Source organism: Durio zibethinus, chromosome 14, assembly GCF_047325235.1.
Source record: "Durio zibethinus cultivar Kanyao isolate XHJ-2024 chromosome 14, ASM4732523v1, whole genome shotgun sequence".
In the NCBI taxonomy this organism is placed as follows: Eukaryota; Viridiplantae; Streptophyta; class Magnoliopsida; order Malvales; family Malvaceae; genus Durio; species Durio zibethinus.
The window spans coordinates 25,114,301-25,133,294 of NC_143175.1; the positions used below are offsets into that span (position 1 = coordinate 25,114,301).

At 35.9% G+C, this 18,994-nt stretch overlaps 2 protein-coding genes across 3 annotated transcripts; both read right to left on the reverse strand.

The window, feature by feature from the left end:
- Nucleotides 1-506: 506 nt before the first annotated feature.
- Nucleotides 507-6,070, reverse strand: LOC111293893 (uncharacterized). Of its 2 annotated transcripts, none has more exons than XM_089744138.1 (7): nucleotides 5,648-6,054; nucleotides 4,883-5,059; nucleotides 4,644-4,793; nucleotides 4,390-4,491; nucleotides 4,237-4,307; nucleotides 4,055-4,122; nucleotides 507-651 (listed from the first exon to the last, which is right to left on the reverse strand). In XM_089744138.1, exons 1-7 carry the CDS (start codon nucleotides 5,900-5,902, stop codon nucleotides 620-622), a joined length of 855 nt encoding a protein of 284 aa, XP_089600264.1. In that variant the 5' UTR covers nucleotides 5,903-6,054; the 3' UTR covers nucleotides 507-619. The 2 variants fall into 2 exon arrangements, with proteins under 2 accessions (XP_089600264.1, XP_022742672.2); XM_022886937.2 differs by lacking the exon at nucleotides 507-651 and adding an exon at nucleotides 2,908-3,677 and having other exon boundaries at nucleotides 5,648-6,070.
- Nucleotides 6,071-8,188: 2,118 nt separating this feature from the next.
- On the reverse strand, nucleotides 8,189-13,722 carry LOC111294118 (BEL1-like homeodomain protein 9). The gene is made up of 4 exons (XM_022887299.2): nucleotides 12,081-13,722; nucleotides 9,314-9,678; nucleotides 9,124-9,184; nucleotides 8,189-8,949 (listed from the first exon to the last, which is right to left on the reverse strand). Exons 1-4 carry the CDS (start codon nucleotides 13,056-13,058, stop codon nucleotides 8,422-8,424), a joined length of 1,932 nt encoding a protein of 643 aa, XP_022743034.2. The 5' UTR covers nucleotides 13,059-13,722; the 3' UTR covers nucleotides 8,189-8,421.
- Nucleotides 13,723-18,994: the final 5,272 nt, after the last annotated feature.

Genomic DNA, 18,994 nt, shown 5'->3' on the forward strand with positions numbered 1-18,994 from the left:
ATGAAGAGCCGTGTAATGGAGTTAGCATATGAGGCTATTGATCTACATATGGTTTTCGACTGTCGATCCATAGTTCATTACATCAAACAGGCCTATTCTTAACCTTGGAGCCTTCTGTTAGAAGTAGCATAAAGCTGTATATATATAGTGCATTCCTTTCTTTTTGTAGAGAAACATAAATTCGCCACCATAAAGAGATGGAAATATTGTATAATCTTTGTTTGGTTGAAGTAATCGAAGGATAAACTTATGTTTCAAATGATTTTTGATGTGATCATGGTATGCAACTTAATATTCTGTTCTTAACTACTACACTTTTTTTTTTAAAAGAGAGTAAGTGAATCCAGTGACTTTAGTTCAAGATGTTAAAACAAATTTTTCCTTGAGTTCTCACATAAAGATACAGTAAGTGTGAAGAATGTTAAGGAATTAGTCTCATGAAGCGTTTGAAAAATAATATTAATTTGTAAGCCAATATTCAACCCTCCGAACAGAAGTTTGATGAAGCTTATAGGCCGGCTTGGCATTGTGTGGTTGGGAAAGCCTACGGATCTTGGAAGTTTTTTTTTCTTCCATGTGGAGATGATGGAGTTTCTCTCCTTCAAGTATGGCAATGACGTCACTGAAACGAAGGCAGAGGCCATCGGAGTGCTGCAGAAAGCCAAGAAAAATGATTCATAAGAACTGTACAAATATTAAAGTTTTGGTGGATTTCAATCTAACATCTTTTTCAATTCAACTAAACTCCCCCTAGCCGAAAGAACTGTCTAGCATCATACCAAGGCTGAAGGGCATTCACATGTTTAAGTATTAGTATTATTCTTGGCCCATATGTTCCTTGCAGGATCTTAAGAACATGTTAGACATGTTCAGGTTTTGAAGAAAATAAAATGGTTTCAAAAATGAATGCTGGACATATGATGGCAGAGATGTTGTTGAGTTCTCAGTGTTAGCCACAATACTGTGATGTCTCCTGTATGAAGAAACCGCACTGCTTGAGAACTTGAACCTGCAAAATCATGCCCACAAACTGCCAGAGGATGAGGAAAAATTATTTACAAATGCAAGGACAAACGGTTTTCAACCGTCTTTGTAGTGCAACTACCTCAAGTAGTTTACTACCTAGGGTTGGACAAATAATTTTGTATTGCCAGTGAGGAAGAAATAATCTGCATCCCGAGGACTAGATACAGCAAACATGTTGATCCAAACCTCAGGACGCAGATTACCCAGTCCTTACCGGTATGAACTCCGCAAAGAAAATAAATATGTTGAAGGAAGATTGAGGAAGTAAAAACAAAATGCAGAGGTTAAGGCCTTCATGCATGAAAACAGAAATTTATAGTGGCTCCTAAAGGTAACATGAAGATTTATTCCATAAATTGGGGACTAAAAACTGTGAAATTGAGAATAAAGGGGGATAAGGTGCTCAAATGCGAATCATCGTTGATTCTGTTCTTCTCAAACCAATGATGGCCTTACTTTCCATAGACAATGATGGCGGTATATATGATCTTGACTGTTTTTTCCTCGTGACTAGAGATCTTCTCTGGCTACTTATAAAAGTTTCTCCTCAATTTATTATAATACTTCTATTGAAAATACTGAAGAAAATGAAATGTCTTTTGCCAAAACCTATCACTATGAAACAACAAGGGTTGTAGTTTGCTTGAAACTTATTTTTCCAATTGAAGAATCTTGAGCTTTATAAGCACATCTTCTAATTTGGGGAGCTCTCTCTATCGAACATAATAAACTGTTTAAAAGGAAAGGATTGCCACATTTACATGTAGCATCTGGTTTCATGATGCTTTAATGTGCGTGGCATAGCATATTCTATTCTCTTGGCCATTGAAAGCCACCTTACTGTCCACATCTCACAAAGGGCTTGTTTGGCTAGGAAGATTTGAGAATGATGCATATGAAGACTCGAGCAAGGAGTTAATGATCAATACTTAATTTCCTTGTCATGTTGCAGATTATTTAACTAAAGTGAAGGAGGGTCAATCACATGCTTACTTCGCTGCCTTTACAGATGCAGTTGTGTTAGTAATTTAAGCAGATGGAATTGCCCTCTCTTTTGAAACAATCCAAAATTGAATGCCACAATTGAGCGCTTCACAACTTATGGTGTGCAACCAAACCAAACACAATCTATTGCTGCCTTCACCAGAATTTCCTTCCCTTCAGAATATTATGTCATTTCGGATGTCATAAGCAGCCATCAATCATCATGTGATTGATCAATGTCACGCTGGTGGACAAGGAAATGGAGCATGTGTCTGATTTCATTTGTGTTTTTGGAAGCAGCACAATGATAGAATCCTTGAACATTATTTTTTCTGCTATTAAGCTGAAAGAAGCAAACCGAATTCTGACCTAAGAATAAATTCCATGGTTACTTTCCACCTGCATGAATGTTATGCTAATAACTTCACCACAACACTTGCTACAATGTAATGTCATTGTTATGTATGCGATCCGGTGGCCCTCCTTGCTCATGCCAGGCCTTCCAATCAGGGGCCTGGCAAATAGAATAAAACTATGATTTGATAAATTGAATGTATTGACAGAAGGAATGATGATCGCTTTATATTTTTTTTACAAGTTGTAATGCTTCGTTTCTAATGGAAGTGCAAGCAGCAAAATCCACCTGAACATCCCTTTCCTTGATCTCAAAAGCTTACAGTTGGAACAGGGTAATACATATTCGAACATGAGTTCACTGCTGCTTGGAGAATGAAGATCGGTAGTGTCTTGTCTTCTTTTTTCATGTTATTTTTCCCTCTTTCCTATTTGTGCTATGACCAATCGAAACTGCTATTAGATTGCAAATATTTCAGCGAAACAAGAACAAATTTGTGACCTATTAACAATTGCCTTTGCATAAAAACTGAGAGATTGATCTTAGCTCTTAGCAAAAAGTTGATAACTTCAACCAACGCCATTTAATTTCATTTCATTTTCCATACATGGAAATTAATCAAGCATAGCTTTTCGTCAATAACCATCGTTTGTAATTTAATATCGCTTCCAATACAAAGGAATTGAACACTGGCAGCCAGCCTGACAAGCACCGACGCAGGTAACAAAAAAGTCACATAAAACTATGATGATGACATGATCATCTATAATTGCTAATTCTCTGAATGTTAAGGCCTAAGTAAATTGAAACTAGATGGTGGATATAATTATCCTCACTGTCACAGTGCTAATTACCTATAAATAAAAAAATAACCCACGGCAGAACCTCAAAATTTACCACCAGGGTTTCCCAGCTAATACCACGGAAAGAACAATTTGTTGACCTACCTTCTATCTTTAATTGACCACTTTCTTTTTTACCCTTTTTTTTTGGGTTTCCTCAGCATCTTGAGAACTGAATGACTGACTGTAACAGACAATTTATTCCAGAAAAGGAAGCCTGAGATGAAGCTAATAACTGGTAGGGATGCTTGATAGAAGCATCTTCAAAGTCTCATAGGTCATGAAGACGATGCCTACACCAGGAACCACCTTGTAGTACTCAGGCAGAATCCCTCTATACAAGCCGTGAAGGCCTTCAGATTGGATTATATGCCTGAAAGTCCCAACCAACCCAGTTTTATAAACACGGGCTTGCCCAGCAGCCCCTTCTAATTGCATACGTCTCCTCACTAGATCGATAGGAAATGTCGCTGCAAATCATCAGTGATGAAAAAGAAAGTCATGAAGAGATCAGAAATAGCTTCTAAATAATTACTAGTACTTATTTTATTTATATATTTGCCCACTGGGCTTTGGGATATGGAACGAAAGTAACATCTTATAAACTCCACCCCTTCCCTCCCCCTCCCCCCATCCCTAAGGTATGTACTTGAGATTCCCAAGTTGAAAACCCTAAATTCTAACCATTGGATTGTGTCAACTTGAGAAAAATAAGTACCAAAAGGGCAAAAACATTCATCAAGAAAATCTTAATCCAATCAACGGAAGGAAATAAACCCCTTAGCCCAACTATACCAAAATAGAGTGCAGAGAGTCAAACCAAAGGGCAGGGTTACAGATTACTAACCTGTTGATGATGCAATGCCTGAGAGACTGCCACAGGCAAGACTAACCATAACAGTGGAATCATTGGGCCTAATGTAAAATCAAAGAAATTTCAAACAGGTTACAGCTTAAGCGCACCAAGCAGAGACACCAACATAAAAGGGCACATGCTTTTGATCAATCTACACCAATAAGAATTTTTACCTTTGCAACTGCCAATAATATCTCAAAGACTCGTACACTGAAAAGCTTATTGCTATACTTGGTCCAACACCCTGCATCACATGTAGCATTGCAAGAGCAATTATAGACAATGAGATAGGAAAATAAAGAATTAAAGAAGAAAAATTCATATACCAATAATGTTGCTCCAAGTCCTTTATACAAGCCCAAAAATCCCTCTTCCCTGCAAATGGTATGAAAAGCATGCCAAATACCTTTATAGTATATTGAATTTCTCTGCAAAGTTCAGAAGAATAATTGGATTGGAGGGTAAGAGAAAAAAAAAGAAAAGAAAAATAATACATATCAAATGGGAAGCAATAGACCACATGTGACCTTGTTCAAAGGGTATGCAAGTGCTTTATTCACTCAGGTATTACTGATATTACCTGTGCTGCAAGACGTGTCCTTACAAGATCCAGTGGATATGTAGCAGAGGCAGCAGTCATTCCAGACAACCCACCGCCTACAAAGTGCACACATAGATTAGCACTGGCATTTTTCCTTTCATTTTCCAGGCCGAGAATAGATTGCAACAACTGCGAAAAACAAAGGAATGAATGAAATGAAAAAGACTGTTGGGAACAAAGAAAACAAAGTCATGACTAAAAAAAAAAACAGAACATACACTCTTGTAGTGTTCATAGGCGTAGAAGTTGACTGAAGAATAGGGTAGACGATGTGCAATGGTAACCAGATTGCCTTTCCAAAATGCTCTGAACCCTTCTTCATTAATAATGCGTGAAGCCTCTCGCCATATGCTAGCCTTGCTCACTGATGATACATCTGAGTGCATTCCTTGCACCTGAGAAAAGAAGAGATCATTCAGCAGTTAATGTTAAGGCAGAACGTATTCCCATGCTTAATGCAACAATAAGCAATATTAAACTCATGACCAACATTTAAAAATATATCATTCAAAATCACTAAGTTGCCACTATTATTCTGTTATTTCATGCTCAATGTGACCCTAATGCCTATACAAAAGGTGAGCATAATTTTAATCCCTTCATCCAAATCCACCAAAATTGTGAAAAAAGTGCTTGTTTTAATAAACATATTTCCAACAAAAGAAAACCAAGAAAAAAGAGAAGAAATTCAACTTCCCAAGCCAACTAAAAGATATAAATAATCCTCTCCATCTTTTACCTCATTTTTTTATTGAAACCTTAAAAATAAAATTCAGAACCAATTTTTTAAAGCTATAATTTTCCTTTAAAAAGTTTCATAAACTAATCCCAACCCGAAATAAAGAAACCCCCTTTCACCGACCCCAGCTCTGCTTAAACGAAAAATATCAACAAATTAATAAATTCCCAGATCAAATTACCACTAAAAATCAATAAAAGAATCAACATTTCTGATAAACTAAGCAAGCAACTGTAAACCAAACCTGAAATAAGATGGTGAGACGAGCAAGAGGGGCTGTACAAGTCTTGCTAAAAGCACCAGCAATACCACCAGCAAGAAGCTGTTGAATAGTCCCAATCTGCGGATTCAAACCCTGCTTTGAAGAATGCCCATGTTGCTGTTGCTGTTGCTGCTGTAAGAACTTTCTAGTGCCGGCATCTACTACAGCTCCGTGGGCTGAATTCAAAGCCCTTTGGCCTCCTTCAACTACCACCCCAACTCTTGCCTCCATATTCATAATATCTCAAAGCTTTCTCCTTTTAAAAAAAAAAAAAAAAAAAACCTTTTTTGGGGGTTTTGGGTTTCCGGGATTTGATGTCACATTGGTTTGGAAGAAGGAAGTGGGAAAATTCAAGGAAAGGGAAACAGGGAAGTCATTTGCTCACTTTGGTGAAGTCTGTGGTTTGAAGGAAACGAACATTGGAGAAACCCTAAAGCACTCTAGCGCCATATGATTATTGTCCAATTGTATAATGACACGTGGTATTTTGTCACGTTAACTTATTTTATTATAAAAAATCTCGTTAAAATTTACGCATGTCAGTCACATATTACACATGCCATGGTGAGATACCATATATTTATATAATTTTTAAAATATAAAAAATTTATTTTTTAAAAAACTAAAACAAAAAAGAAATTTATTTCTTTCTCTCTCCCGATCTCATTTTATCTCCCTTTCGTATTTGGTCCAGTTTGACCAAATTCAGGGCAGATTCGAAATGTAGAGGTTTTTGAAATTGAATAATTTATTGTTCATAGAGTTAATATGAAAGTGAAAAACGTTTCATTAATTTGAAATGTGTTTTTCTCATGGCTTTTGATCCTTTGGCCTAAATCTCTTTATACAATGAACCATAGAAGAGCAATTGCATGCTCATTTTCCACGTTTAGCTTCAAGCAACAAAATCCTAAGGCTTTTTATTTTTTATTTTTTTCCAACCCCCTCAAGCAAAAGACGAGTGAGATCAATAATGACTTCCAAATTCCATGTTTTTAATATGAGATTAAATTTCTACTTCAATTAATTTATCTTTAAGGTACATTCAAGCATTCAATTAGTTTTGAAGGCAAACCTGGTGATTCCTGTAGGATGAGAATGCATTTTCACCGAATGAACAGGCTCTCACTATGTCTACTTAAAAAGAAAAAAAAAAAAATGAAATTCCATGGGTGAGGGCAATGAACAAATTCCAATTTGTTAGCCCATGGAAGCAAAAATGCACATCTTCATTTGAATGGACCGAACAGTAAAACCAAGCTTCTGTTGGGTTCGGTTTTTTCGTAAATTGCCCATGAAAGCAAAGGATCAGGCCCAAAGACATCTTCATGTGTTTCAACTTCACTTTTCTTTCAGCCCAATGATTATTTGGGCTTTTGAACAAACTGCCAAGCTGAAGCAAAAGGGTAGCATCAACCCACATCTCAATGGGCTTCTATACGCCTTATCATATTGATATTCCGCATGGCTTATGGCTTAGGCTTAAAGATTAAATTCTTAATCATACCAAATCCTTTTTCATCTCACAAACTCTAATTTCTTGAGTTCTCTCTTGGTCTGGTAGATGGATGAAGAATGTTCCCAGCAATGAAGAAGACCCAATTCAGCGGAAGGCTCCTTTGATGCCCGAAGCCTACCTCGAATCACCGGCCAGCTTTTTAAGTCCACTATCTCCCCCTTTACTAACCATGATTAATTGCAAAAGTAAGCATGATAAGATGCCTAACATAACTGCTGGATTTGCTTTCTGCTGCTATAATCATCATCATTCATCGAATAAGGAAAAAAAAAGAAGCTGCTTTTGATTTGATTTTGAGCTCAAACACCAAGCCACAGCAACAACAAAATTTTTGCAAAGAGCATGCGCCTTGCAGAGTTGCATTTGCATTGATCTTTCCATATCACAGCTTTCACCAATCTAGCACTGGACCACACTCTTTCCTTTCTCTCTCGAGTTCTGAACTCTGAACCAAAGCAAACAAACAAAGAAACCCTCCACCTTACCGCTCTCCCCCGCCTCTTTCGGGGGCCCCAAAGGAAAAGGTCGAAATCAAAGCCTGGCTGCCTCTGCCTGCCCTCAACGTAAGCAATATCATCATAGAATAATGGTAACACTTTTTTTTAGGGTAAGCTTGAAAATAACAAAACCAAAAAGGCTTCAACCTAAATTATTAGATGCCTGACAGACGCTATTTTTGATAACTGGATGATATTTGGTTGTTAGCCATCGCACAGACAGCAATCTTTTTTTTCGTTCGGTTCATTTAGACAGCACTCTTTTGATGGCGTATAGCCACCTACAATCGAATTGGTAATGTCATCATCTCCAAATTAAGAATTCCATTTTGAAGGTCTATTTTACAACCTTCACAAACATTCGTTAAAACAAGATGGGAAGTAGCATATATACCCTCCTTTGAAGCGATGCAAATGATTCATGGGGCCGGTAGAGTGAATGACAGAATTACGGGGTTCAGACACAGTCCAATGGCCAACCTTGATTTGATGCCTCAAAACGTATGATTCATCATGTAAACTATAAATTTACCTTTGAAATTTACACCAATGTCGGTAGATATTTGTTTAAGAAAATATACACCGTAATTTGATGGCATAGTCCAATTACACCGTAAAAGAGGACAATCATTTAGACTACTGTTTCAGCTTTGCATTCTGTTTATCTACGTGAAATTTCGTTAGTATAATATATTATTCAATTAAATAATGACCAGAGTTTTTACTCTGAACATTTTTCATTAACCCACAAAATCATGTAAAAGCTGCCCTCCGATGATATCCCTTCCAAAATGCCGACTCTGTGCTTCAAAACCACCAATAACATACCCTTCACTGCTTACTTCAAGGCCAAGGCCAAAACGCTGAGCTCCATTTATAGGAAACGGCTGTGATAAGCCAATACCATTATTCTGATGAAGACCCAGTGTTAAGGAAACACCACCACTTCCACTTGCCATGCTAACGCCAACACCATGGGGTTGGCTTGGCAAGCTGTTGTAAGACAAGTTAAGCGGTTCACTTCCCATGGGCATATCTGGAAGTTCACTTCTAGTGCAATTGGATGGGATATATTGAACCTTCTGGGTGGAGGTAGATGGATCTTCAGATGCCAGAGAGTTCGCCGAAGACAAATGAGCACTTGACTTGTTGGCATTCCCGTCCTCCTTTTGCACAGCTTTTTGAGCTTGTCGTGTTTCTAGCATGTGTATTTCTTCCACCATCGGCTTCCAAAGCCTTACTCTTGCATTTATAAACCAATTTGAGACCTGGTTCACAAGAGTATGATCTCAAAGTTAAATTGAACACAGCTCCCAATTTGATGTGAATATGGAATTTAATAATTTTATAGAAACTATTAATAGTTGAAAAATGATACACACTATTAATAGTTAAAAAAATGATACTATTAAAGAACGTAGAAATGATGATAAATGGCACACCTGGCTACGTGACAGGCCAGTTTGTTTTGCCAACATTAGCTTGTCTGTGTCGGTTGGATAACTGAACCATAGAGCATAAACGTTAATGCACTATTGCATATATATAAGATTATCAAGGAAACAGGACTTTCAAATTAAAAGGAAAATAAATTCCCGAAAAGAGATTTATCTATGTAATTCATGTACTTACGGGTGTAGAAAGTGTTCAAATAACCATGCTCTAAGTACCGTTACAGCACGCTCAGGAAGGCCTCGTTGAGGCCGCCAAACTGGTTGGTGCTCAAGGAACCCAGAGTTATGAACAGGTCGATTATAACTTCTGTCTGTGCTTCCAAACTTTGGACCCTCATCTTTCCCAGGGCTTATCTGACCATGAGCTTTATTAGTGCACTGAAGTTGGTCGGTGATTGCATTTTTCAGACACCTGAAATGTTTAGACATGGCTTTCAAAGCCAAATTTGCATATGGAGCTGCATTGCCCAGTCCATCAACATATTCAAACGATGCAACTACAGCTTGCATCTGTTGATAGTATTGCTTATACATACTGTAAACCTAATAATGACAAAGACGGTTAGAAAGTTGCCAAGTGTAATGATGTTAAAAAACATAATCCCATTAAAAATAAGGTAGCTGAATTACAAACAGAAATAAAGAAACTGACCCTAGAATCACTGTAATAGTTTCTAAGCTCTGATTCAGGAATGTTCAGATAAAACATTGCTTTAAATTTGGATTAGCAACCAGTAAGAAACTTAAAAAAACTTCCATTCACTTCACTCCATCCATAAAGTCCGACAAAATTACATAAAAAATGTCATTCAGGTTTACGCAATGCTGGAAATTGAACCTCTAATAAAGCACCAAATGGAAGATAGAATACTGTAAATTTTGGATAATACACCTAACAAAGCCAAATAACAAATAAGCTGCAATTCAATGCCCCTAGTGGAGATATAACCATAGCTTCTGAAAAGGACAAATATTATGACCATGATCTAATCAAAATCATTATTTTAATGTTACTTTCTTCTGTCATAAGGTCAACTACCCAAACAACTTCTGTAAGAAGGGAAATACATAGGAGACTAATAGAAACCATGCAACATGTATTGAAAAGAGAAACTCACTGGTCACACATACTATTTAGACCTTTTATTGTTACTGAAACAGCTTTTTAAAAAAATATAAGGAAACTAAGGTTACTGCATAACTAGGACATTGGTTCAAGTGTCCTAAAGCTTTAAAGGACAATAATACAATGGACATTATAACCCACTATAGTGCCCCATGCGAAAGTCACGGCAAGAACCTTTTGCGGTAGACAGTCAAAGCACCCAGGAAGAGAAACGTAGTGCATCCTTATTAAACCCCTCATACCACCCTTTCTCTTCCCCTAAAAAGGAGGAAAATTAGCTTTCCAGGCTAGCGTGATGTTATAAGAGATGGACACTTATTCAGACTCTGAATTTTGCCCCCACATTTAGAACGTCCAATCACTTGTCTATTCTCTCTATATCCCAAACAAGAGTCCAGCAAACGCATAGCTTGATTAGCTTCAGGAAATTCAACTCAGGAATTAGCTTTGAAAAACAAAAATATCCTTGAAGGAAAGACTCAAATGAAATCACAAGAAGCCAAAAAACACAAAGAAAATAGTTAGAAGCTATAAGACCAGTCAATAATTAATCCCATAAATCAAAAGTTATCAAATTAGAGAAAGATCATTCTCCGTGACTTTGAAGAGTATCAATCATGTAAAACTTATTCAACAAGCAAAGCTCAAAAATAATCACTCAGAACCCTTCTGTTTTAAATCACATTATGTTCAATGAAACTTTTCTCCTTGGGCCGGACCAATATAAATCTCTCCAGATTACGAGATAACTAGTTATTATTTTGCAAAGTACCATCAAAACATTTAAAGTACCACAATCGCTTATACTTCCAGATAAAAGTAGCAAATTCTAAATTTCTAGGTTTTTGGCTGGCCATATCTTTCAATATAGGAAACTAATTGATTTATCCAATTCCATAATATTTTTAACTCCTAGATAAAAAGTGGACTTACTAAAACATAGAGGAATCAGTCCATCTATAAATATATATATATATATATATTTCTTTGGCACCAGAAACAGGACATTCACCTGTTAGCTAGTACTAATATTACAGTAATTAAACTCAGCTAAGCCCTATCCCGCAAAAAGTTCAAACACCTTATGATCATCTACTCATCTAGGCTTGGAATAGCCAATTATGCTTTCCATAAACTTGTTGAGAGTAGAAATCTTTTCAAATGGATTCCTTCAACCACCATAAAGCACATTAACCCCCAAACTTGGCGACATTATCACTTGTTAGAACTCTTTCTATGGCTGTCAGGTACTTTATAACACCAATCTTCGTGCATATATTCCCTCCTATCACCTTTTCATAAAAAACTTATTTTTTGATCATCGAGGCCGTTCATCAAATACAAGAATCTAATTCATAGAGTATACAAATCAAGGAAAGGCTTTAAACTACTGAGAAAACTTTCATTTTACAAAATCACTAAAGATGGTTTGATTTATGCATGCAACACCACAAATTGCATGTTGGACAAGAACTAACTAAACCCAACGCCATTAAAGAACGTCAGACATTTTTATTTTAATAACAGCCAGTGATGACTTCTACAATGACAGAAATGCTTTGGTTTCATAAAGAACCATCTCCAAGGAAAATTTAAAGGGGATAAGGACACGGATCCAAATAACACTTTAACATACTACAGTGTTAAGGCCAACTTGCAGAAAAGAAAATCAAGACAGCATACCAAGAAACAGAAAAATAAAAAGTACATCAAAACAAGAATTGCACGTCGAAGCAAAACTCAAGAATTATTCATGTCAAAGTGCAATTCAGAAGACATGCAAATGAGAAACCAACATCTTCAAATCAGAGGAGCAAACCTCGTCTAGCATTGAAATTAGCCTTGACTTCTTTCTTCTACTCTCACCACCATCTCCCCCTCCAAGAGGATCATTAATAATTCCAGTAGCACTCAAATTCTGCAATGGAGGCTCCATCAAAGAAGAATCGGGACTAATTTTTTCAGGGTAAATTCCCCTACCCACATAGCAAAGTTCTTCTAATAACTGTTGTGAAGGCCTCAAAAACCTCGATCCCTTCAAAATCAAAGCATAACCCGTGAAAGGCCCGAGACGGACCGAGCTCCTGGAAACCTCATTCGTTGTAGAAGCACTAGCACCAATAATGCTTGGAACCATATATCCACTGGAAGTAACCTTATCAATATAGATAGCAGACTCGTATCTTTGTACATTTAGCTCCAAAGGAAGATTGTTTTGTTGGGTGTTATGGGAAGATAAAGAAAGAGACAAGCCTTGACCAGTGGTACTAGACTCACGATTCAAAGGTTTGGGTTTATAAACCACGACTTCACCACACTGATCAAAATCTCTTCGGTTATGAAGGTTTGGCGGCGTATAAAGAAAAGGGTTGTTATTCATATCTTGAATCGAGCTAGGATTCAATGGTAGAGACGATTGTGGATCCAAATAAGGGTGATGAGAAGTTGAGGAAGAAGAAGAAGAAGAACCGTTAACATGCCGACCAACAAAGCCCATGAAATTCACACCGTCTTTAACAACACAAACGGGACCGGTTTTACCAGAAGCCGAAGCAGAAAGCTGGTTGGTCTGTTGGTGAAAATCATGGCTACCAGCAGTAGCACTAGCGTTATTGGCAACGCAAGTTAACAAATCGGAAGAAAGAAGAGAAGGGTCGTACAAAGGAAGTAAACCTGAACAACCTGAAACAGCAACAGCCGTTGAGTCAACACAAGCTGGGTGGTTTTGAGCCACAATTCTCATCTTATCTCTTCTGCTTTGTTGTGGAACATGATAAGGCTCGAAACCCTCCGCCATAGCCACACAAAAACAAAAAAAAACCCTCCCTAGCTAAAACACTAGAGAGACACTTACAGAGTTTAAAAAATATATATATGAAAACGAGTAAGATGAGTAAAGCAAGAGAACCAGCAATAAAAAAATTAACAAGAAGAAGAGTATATGCTTGATTTTTTACAAGGTTATATTTTGGCCAGAATATTAAAGAAGAATTTGACGATCATTAAAAAGAGAGAGAGAAATAACAGTGAGAGAGAAAGGCATGGATTATTGAAAATTGTAAACGATGAAAGGAAAGGTTATCATGATCTTCCTCTGAAGCTGAAAACATGGCAGAGAAGAGAGAGCTGGCCCAGGTTAGCAATAGCGGTGATACGTTTGAAATATTGAGATTTTGGGTATGGGGTGCATACGATACGAACCAATCTTTCTTACTCACTTTCAAAAGTCTCAACTCAAACAAAATCTTTGTTACAAATTTTTTGTCTCTGGTATATTTCTCTCTCTTCCCATGGAGAAACTGATCCGGTGATCCTAGGGTTTCGAGAAACCGGAGGATGACCGGCCATTTCCGGTAATAATTGAACGAACTGTGTTGCAGATATTTCTGAAAAAGTTTGGGGAGGTTTTTTGTCGTTTTATCAAATCTTTTGGTTTTCTATGCCCAGGTGTTTCTCTAGCCAGAAAATCAAAAAGAAAAAAGGGGCTTTTTTTATTATTACTATTGCTTATTCTATACGTACCTTTATATTTTTATAATATAAAGTCAGATTATATATACCACTCTTATATTCCAAATTTTTTATTTTAATATATTTAATGTTAAAATTGATTTTTTTATAAAAAATTTCATATTTTTAATGTTAAAATGACAAAAGGATCATAAAAAGTAAGAGTCTTAAGTGTTGAAAATTAATATGATTTTGATTTTCAATGTTTTTTTGTTTACTATGAATAAACATGTGAGTTGTACAAATAAATAAATTTTGCGGAAAAATTTTTATTTTAAAGTGAATAATGATTTTGTTTTAGTTATTAAAGTGATGAGAAGAAGTACGGAATAGGTGATGATGCACGTGAGAATAAGGGAACAGTAGGATGAATGAAAGGAAAGGCTGAGTTTGCCATTCTCAACACTCATCCTCCCATCCCATCCGCCAATGCTTCCGATTCTCGCTTTACGAAGTTTTTTATCTCTTATTTACTATACTTACTATTTTGTTAAAAAATCTTTAATAAATGGAAAAAATAAAAATGCAGTTATATTTTTTTATTCTCAAATTTTGAATTTCGTAAGTATTCATATTTTTTATGAGCTAAGGGAATGATTAAGCTTTATTCCATTTGGATTGGATTTTAGAATTGATTATTATCACTTATTTATTCATTTATTTATATGATTCTCTTTAAATCATATATATTTATTGTGGATTACGATTTTTTTAATATTATGTTTACCTCTAAATAAGTTTAATTTTGATCGTTATTTTATAAAATTTTTAATTGCAAAATTTATAAAAATACTTTTTAAAATTCTAATTTAAATATAATAATTTAATAAATAATAATCAATATTATTTGAAAAAAAATAAACATGAGCAAATAAATAGAACAAAGGGATGTGATGTGAAAACCTTTAATTTGTTAAACGTAGCAAAAAGGTTTGTATGCGTATTAAAAAAAATTAATATGAAATGCAAAAAATGACTAATAATAAAATTAGATTTTTAAGCAAAGAATTTTAAACGTGAAAATTGAAAACAGCATGCATGTGGAGTCTGGTGGGAGCGTACGCTTTTTCATTCATCCAATGCACAAGGACACTATTGATAGACAGCAGAGGTTGCTGAATAAATTTAAAAGCAATTCTGGCAAAGTTTCATATATATTATTGTCAATGGCGTCGCTTAACTGAAATTAAAAGAAAGGGCTGCAAAGGGTTCGTACAAAAAGGACAAGTGTACGAGCTAGAGCTGTTAAATTTGCTCATCAGCTTGGGGCTGAACGGTTGAAGTAGGTGCGCAGTGTAATTTGCCAACCGACGAAAGGAAATGGCCAACATGATGGAGTATTTACTATAAAATCAATGGCAAACGTACTATGCTCTTCTGGGCAAGTACGATCCACTTTAATTTAAAATCAAGGATTCTTGCTTTCCTTTCTTACGTATATGGAAACTCATGGCAGATTCAAATAATAATAATAATATATTAACGAGATTAATGTATAATTGATTTACCATAAGATATTTGAAGTTTATCTTTTTTAATTAAGAAGAACATAGATGATTAGGAATAAACAAGGTTGGAGTAAACCAAGTTTATTCATAAGCTCAAGTTATATAACAAAAGATAATTTTGAATTCATTGATTAAGGGTTTTTTTAAAATAGCAACATAAATATGAATTCAACTAAAATTAGTCATTTATGTGTAATTTTGTTCTCTATAACATATATTCTTTCTATTTTTTATTTTTTTATACTAATTACAATTAAAAAAATCAAAATTTTTTATATGTTTTTTTATTTTATTCAAATAATTAAAATAAAGGAAGAGAAAGAAAAGAGTTTGGCAAAAAAATTCGATGCAATAATATAAGATTAATGATATGAAAAGGAGTTGACATAAGTCCAAGTGCCAAAATGTTCTGGCATAGATTATACGAAGAGTTATGCTTCAACCACTTTGTTTTGTTGAATGCTTCCTTGTTTTGATAGGGTTACAGACAGAAGACTGATCGATTTGCTCACTTCTTTATATGTACGACAATATCTAAAACACAATCTTTTGCTTGGATCGAGGAGTTTGATACCAGAAAAAAATAAAAAATAAAAAATAAATGTTCCCAGAGATTGCCGCGGCTCGACGAAATGGGATTTCCAGTTTCTTTCAAAGCTTTTTCAGCAGGATCCGTACACTTTATTAATTCTACAAACAAAAAAGTAACCACCATTTTCAATTGCCATTTTTCTAGTAATTTTTTACCACTTCTGAAACAAAATTTTTGTTTTGTTTGATTCTGGAATTAGGGTGTCTCACTCGAGAGTTAATACATGCATATTTTATTTTGAAGCAATCCACTTTTCCTTCTTGGTCGCATGCAGATTAAGCGATCGATGACTTGGATAATAATTTGCGTTGGTCATTTTGATCATTTTTTTTTCCCTTCAAACAGAACATGGAGGATTTTTTAAAATCACGAGAAAGGGCCGACATGGAAAAGAGAGGACTGTAATGGCGTCAGCAGTTGCGTGGAGAAGGTGAGGATCCTCTCTTTCCGCTGTAAGTATTTCTCCAATCTAAATGAGCAATAAAAACTTTGCTCAAAGTTCAGATAAATTATTAAATACGAAAAGAAAGTTCTGATTGAGTTTTGCCAATGAGTACTTCCTCCTCATCTTAGCACCGTCCGATGCTCCCTCGATGTTGGTGTTCAAACATGATCCATCCCTATTCAGCCCGTTCGCTATTATTACAGTATCTCCTGTTTGGCGACCCCCGCAGTGACTGCTGGTTTACACTTGTTGGATTTTTTCACCGGCTTAGCTGAATTGCGTTTTCCAACCCCAAAAAAACTCACTGAAAGGACAAAAATGCTTGCACGAAACGCGTTTCGTTAACAAATATGCAAGAAAAACAGTACTAAATTCCTATCTTGGTTTCATGCAGAGTTTATTAAGTGAAGAAAATAAACTATTTTTGGCCTTGACCATCAATTACCGTTTCTTCGAAAGAAAGATTTACTCATTTGGCCATGTAGCCATTAACACCCATGACCGGTTTCCCCTTACCTTCCCTTTTATAATTACAAGATAAAAGACTACTGGCACCGCCCTGCAAATTGCTCCGAGCCTTTCAGCATATCCCAAGCAACTTTATTGAAAACCTGAAAGAGACTTCCATTCACCGATTTAATAACCCACCGTATATCTCCGGCACACAAGAAAACTGTACAACTAACGGTACAAATCAATCTTTTCCTTGTTTTTTCCTTCGATTGAACTTTACTCTTTGGATATAGATATAAGAAATTGTTAAAATTTCAAGCCAGCTGAATTCTTTGTTTAATTACATGGTTTAAATATTTGTCAAGAATAGTTCATTTATCAAAGAGCAATATTTTGGTTGTTTGCAGAGTAAATGGACCTGAATTTCACTAAATCGAAATAGACCGCCAGCCAGCAGTTAAACATTGGTGACCGATTGGGTGGCAGCCTCATGACAGAAAACAATGAACTTACCTTTGGATTTTGGAGTTATTAATTGGTTCAAGAAGTTTAAAAAACATTGTGGACTTTGTGGGTGATGATGACTAGCTATGATCCGAATACGGTAATTCTTTCAACCCTTTTTCTGATATTTGAATTGGCTGGTCCAGCCGCCCAGCTCAGTGCCTCAATCTTCAAACTGTTCCTTCTACTATTCGTTGCAACTCGTCAACATGCAATATCTCTATCTCTGCATGTCCTGCTTGGTAAGTTCATTGTTTCATCAGATCCTAATTGTCAACTTTGCATTTAATAGTTCTTTTTATTGTCAGTCGATTTGTGAGATTTGTGATGCAAAATATATCCTAGGGTTTTTGTTCTTAAGTCGTCAATTAATCAAATAAAAAAATAGATGAAAAGAAGAGCTGATGAATCATATGATAGAAGAAGTCTTTTAAGTACCTATACACATTTTTAGTTAATAAGATGAAACAATGATAAAGTGATATCTAGCTAATTGGCTGCTAATCGGGCCCCCAATCGCTTGAAGAAGAACAAAATCTGTCAGTGTGATTGATCCTCCAAGAACCTGCATGAGAGAAGATAGCACAGACAACAATATTAGATGTATGTCATTTAATGCAATGCTATATCAGTTGAGGCAAGTGGAAAATACTCACATGGCCCCAGAAAGAGGGGTAGCTATAAGCTTCGAGTATGTTAAAGAGAGTAAATAATTGTTATGGCAGCTGGAAGCACTACAACTCAAAAGTGTTCGAAACTGTTTTCCAGTCAAAGTTTTATGAAAAAGTGTTGAAATCTTCAATTATCAAGATAAATGAAGTTCTTAAGACAAAAATTGAATGGATTACACTCACCAACCGAGTGATTAAATTCTAAGCCTCTCAAATTAATTATAACTATAGCCTGGCAGCCAGACGTACAATATTTTCTATTTAAAAGAAATTCCAAGTTAAAATGTCCTTGTCTATTACTTAATATAATAACTAGTCTTAAGAAAAACAAAACATATTTGGACTTGAGCTACAGTTAGTCTTTTTAGCTTGGGGTTTAAACTGATCCATGTGATTTCGGGAGCCTGTCACCCTTTAGATCAGCTAGGCCTCATTGAGCTTATGACTTGTTAGGAACAAATGCCTGCCAGGCTACCATTATTATCATAGCCCAAGTCAATTTGACCTATCAATTCAACCCAGAATTATATAAAGTGAATAGGTTGGTAGATAGGGTCGAAGCCCACTCCCATTAGAAAAGGAAGCGGCTCATAAATATTTGAAGCTAGGACCTGAAGGCCATTCAGAAAGTCCATACCCATTAAAAGGGAGCCGCTGCCGAGCCTGTAGCCCTGTGCTATATCCAATTGCTTGCTACCTTCATTACAGAGCTTTTTGCAAGGATTCAAAGGAGCTTCTCACTATGCATTTTAAGAGTTCTACTGCTCTAGTGCTTGTGAACTACCGAAGCTTATCTTCCTGCAAAACTACCTGTTTAATTTGTTCAATTCTAATGCTGCTGATGTTATTTCTGACTTTTCCTCATCTATTTTTGACCAAGATTAGCGGTCTATAATGTTAACTTAATCCCTTTTCCAGCAAAACCTTGGCACTAATGCCAAATCACTATCAAGGATATGCCTAATTAGCTCTCTTACTTTATTTGAAAAAAAAAATGTAGATCATATAATTAAATTAGCTCTTATTCGTCTTGGACATAGAGCATCTTCA

Excerpts from the sequence above, each read along its gene's own strand:
- LOC111293893 (XM_022886937.2), bottom strand. The coding sequence starts at position 5,902 with ATGAATATGGAGGCAAGAGTTGGGGTGGTAGTTGAAGGAGGCCAAAGG. Across the intron at positions 4,308-4,389 it reads GACTTGGAGCAACATTATTG|GGTGTTGGACCAAGTATAGC; the intron begins GTATATGAATTT and ends CATGTGATGCAG. Across the intron at positions 3,678-4,054 it reads AGGCATTGCATCATCAACAG|CGACATTTCCTATCGATCTA; the intron begins GTTAGTAATCTG and ends GATGATTTGCAG.
- LOC111294118 (XM_022887299.2), bottom strand. The coding sequence starts at position 13,058 with ATGGCGGAGGGTTTCGAGCCTTATCATGTTCCACAACAAAGCAGAAGA. Across the intron at positions 9,185-9,313 it reads TTTGAACACTTTCTACACCC|TTATCCAACCGACACAGACA; the intron begins GTAAGTACATGA and ends TCTATGGTTCAG. Across the intron at positions 8,950-9,123 it reads CTGGCCTGTCACGTAGCCAG|GTCTCAAATTGGTTTATAAA; the intron begins GTGTGCCATTTA and ends CTTGTGAACCAG.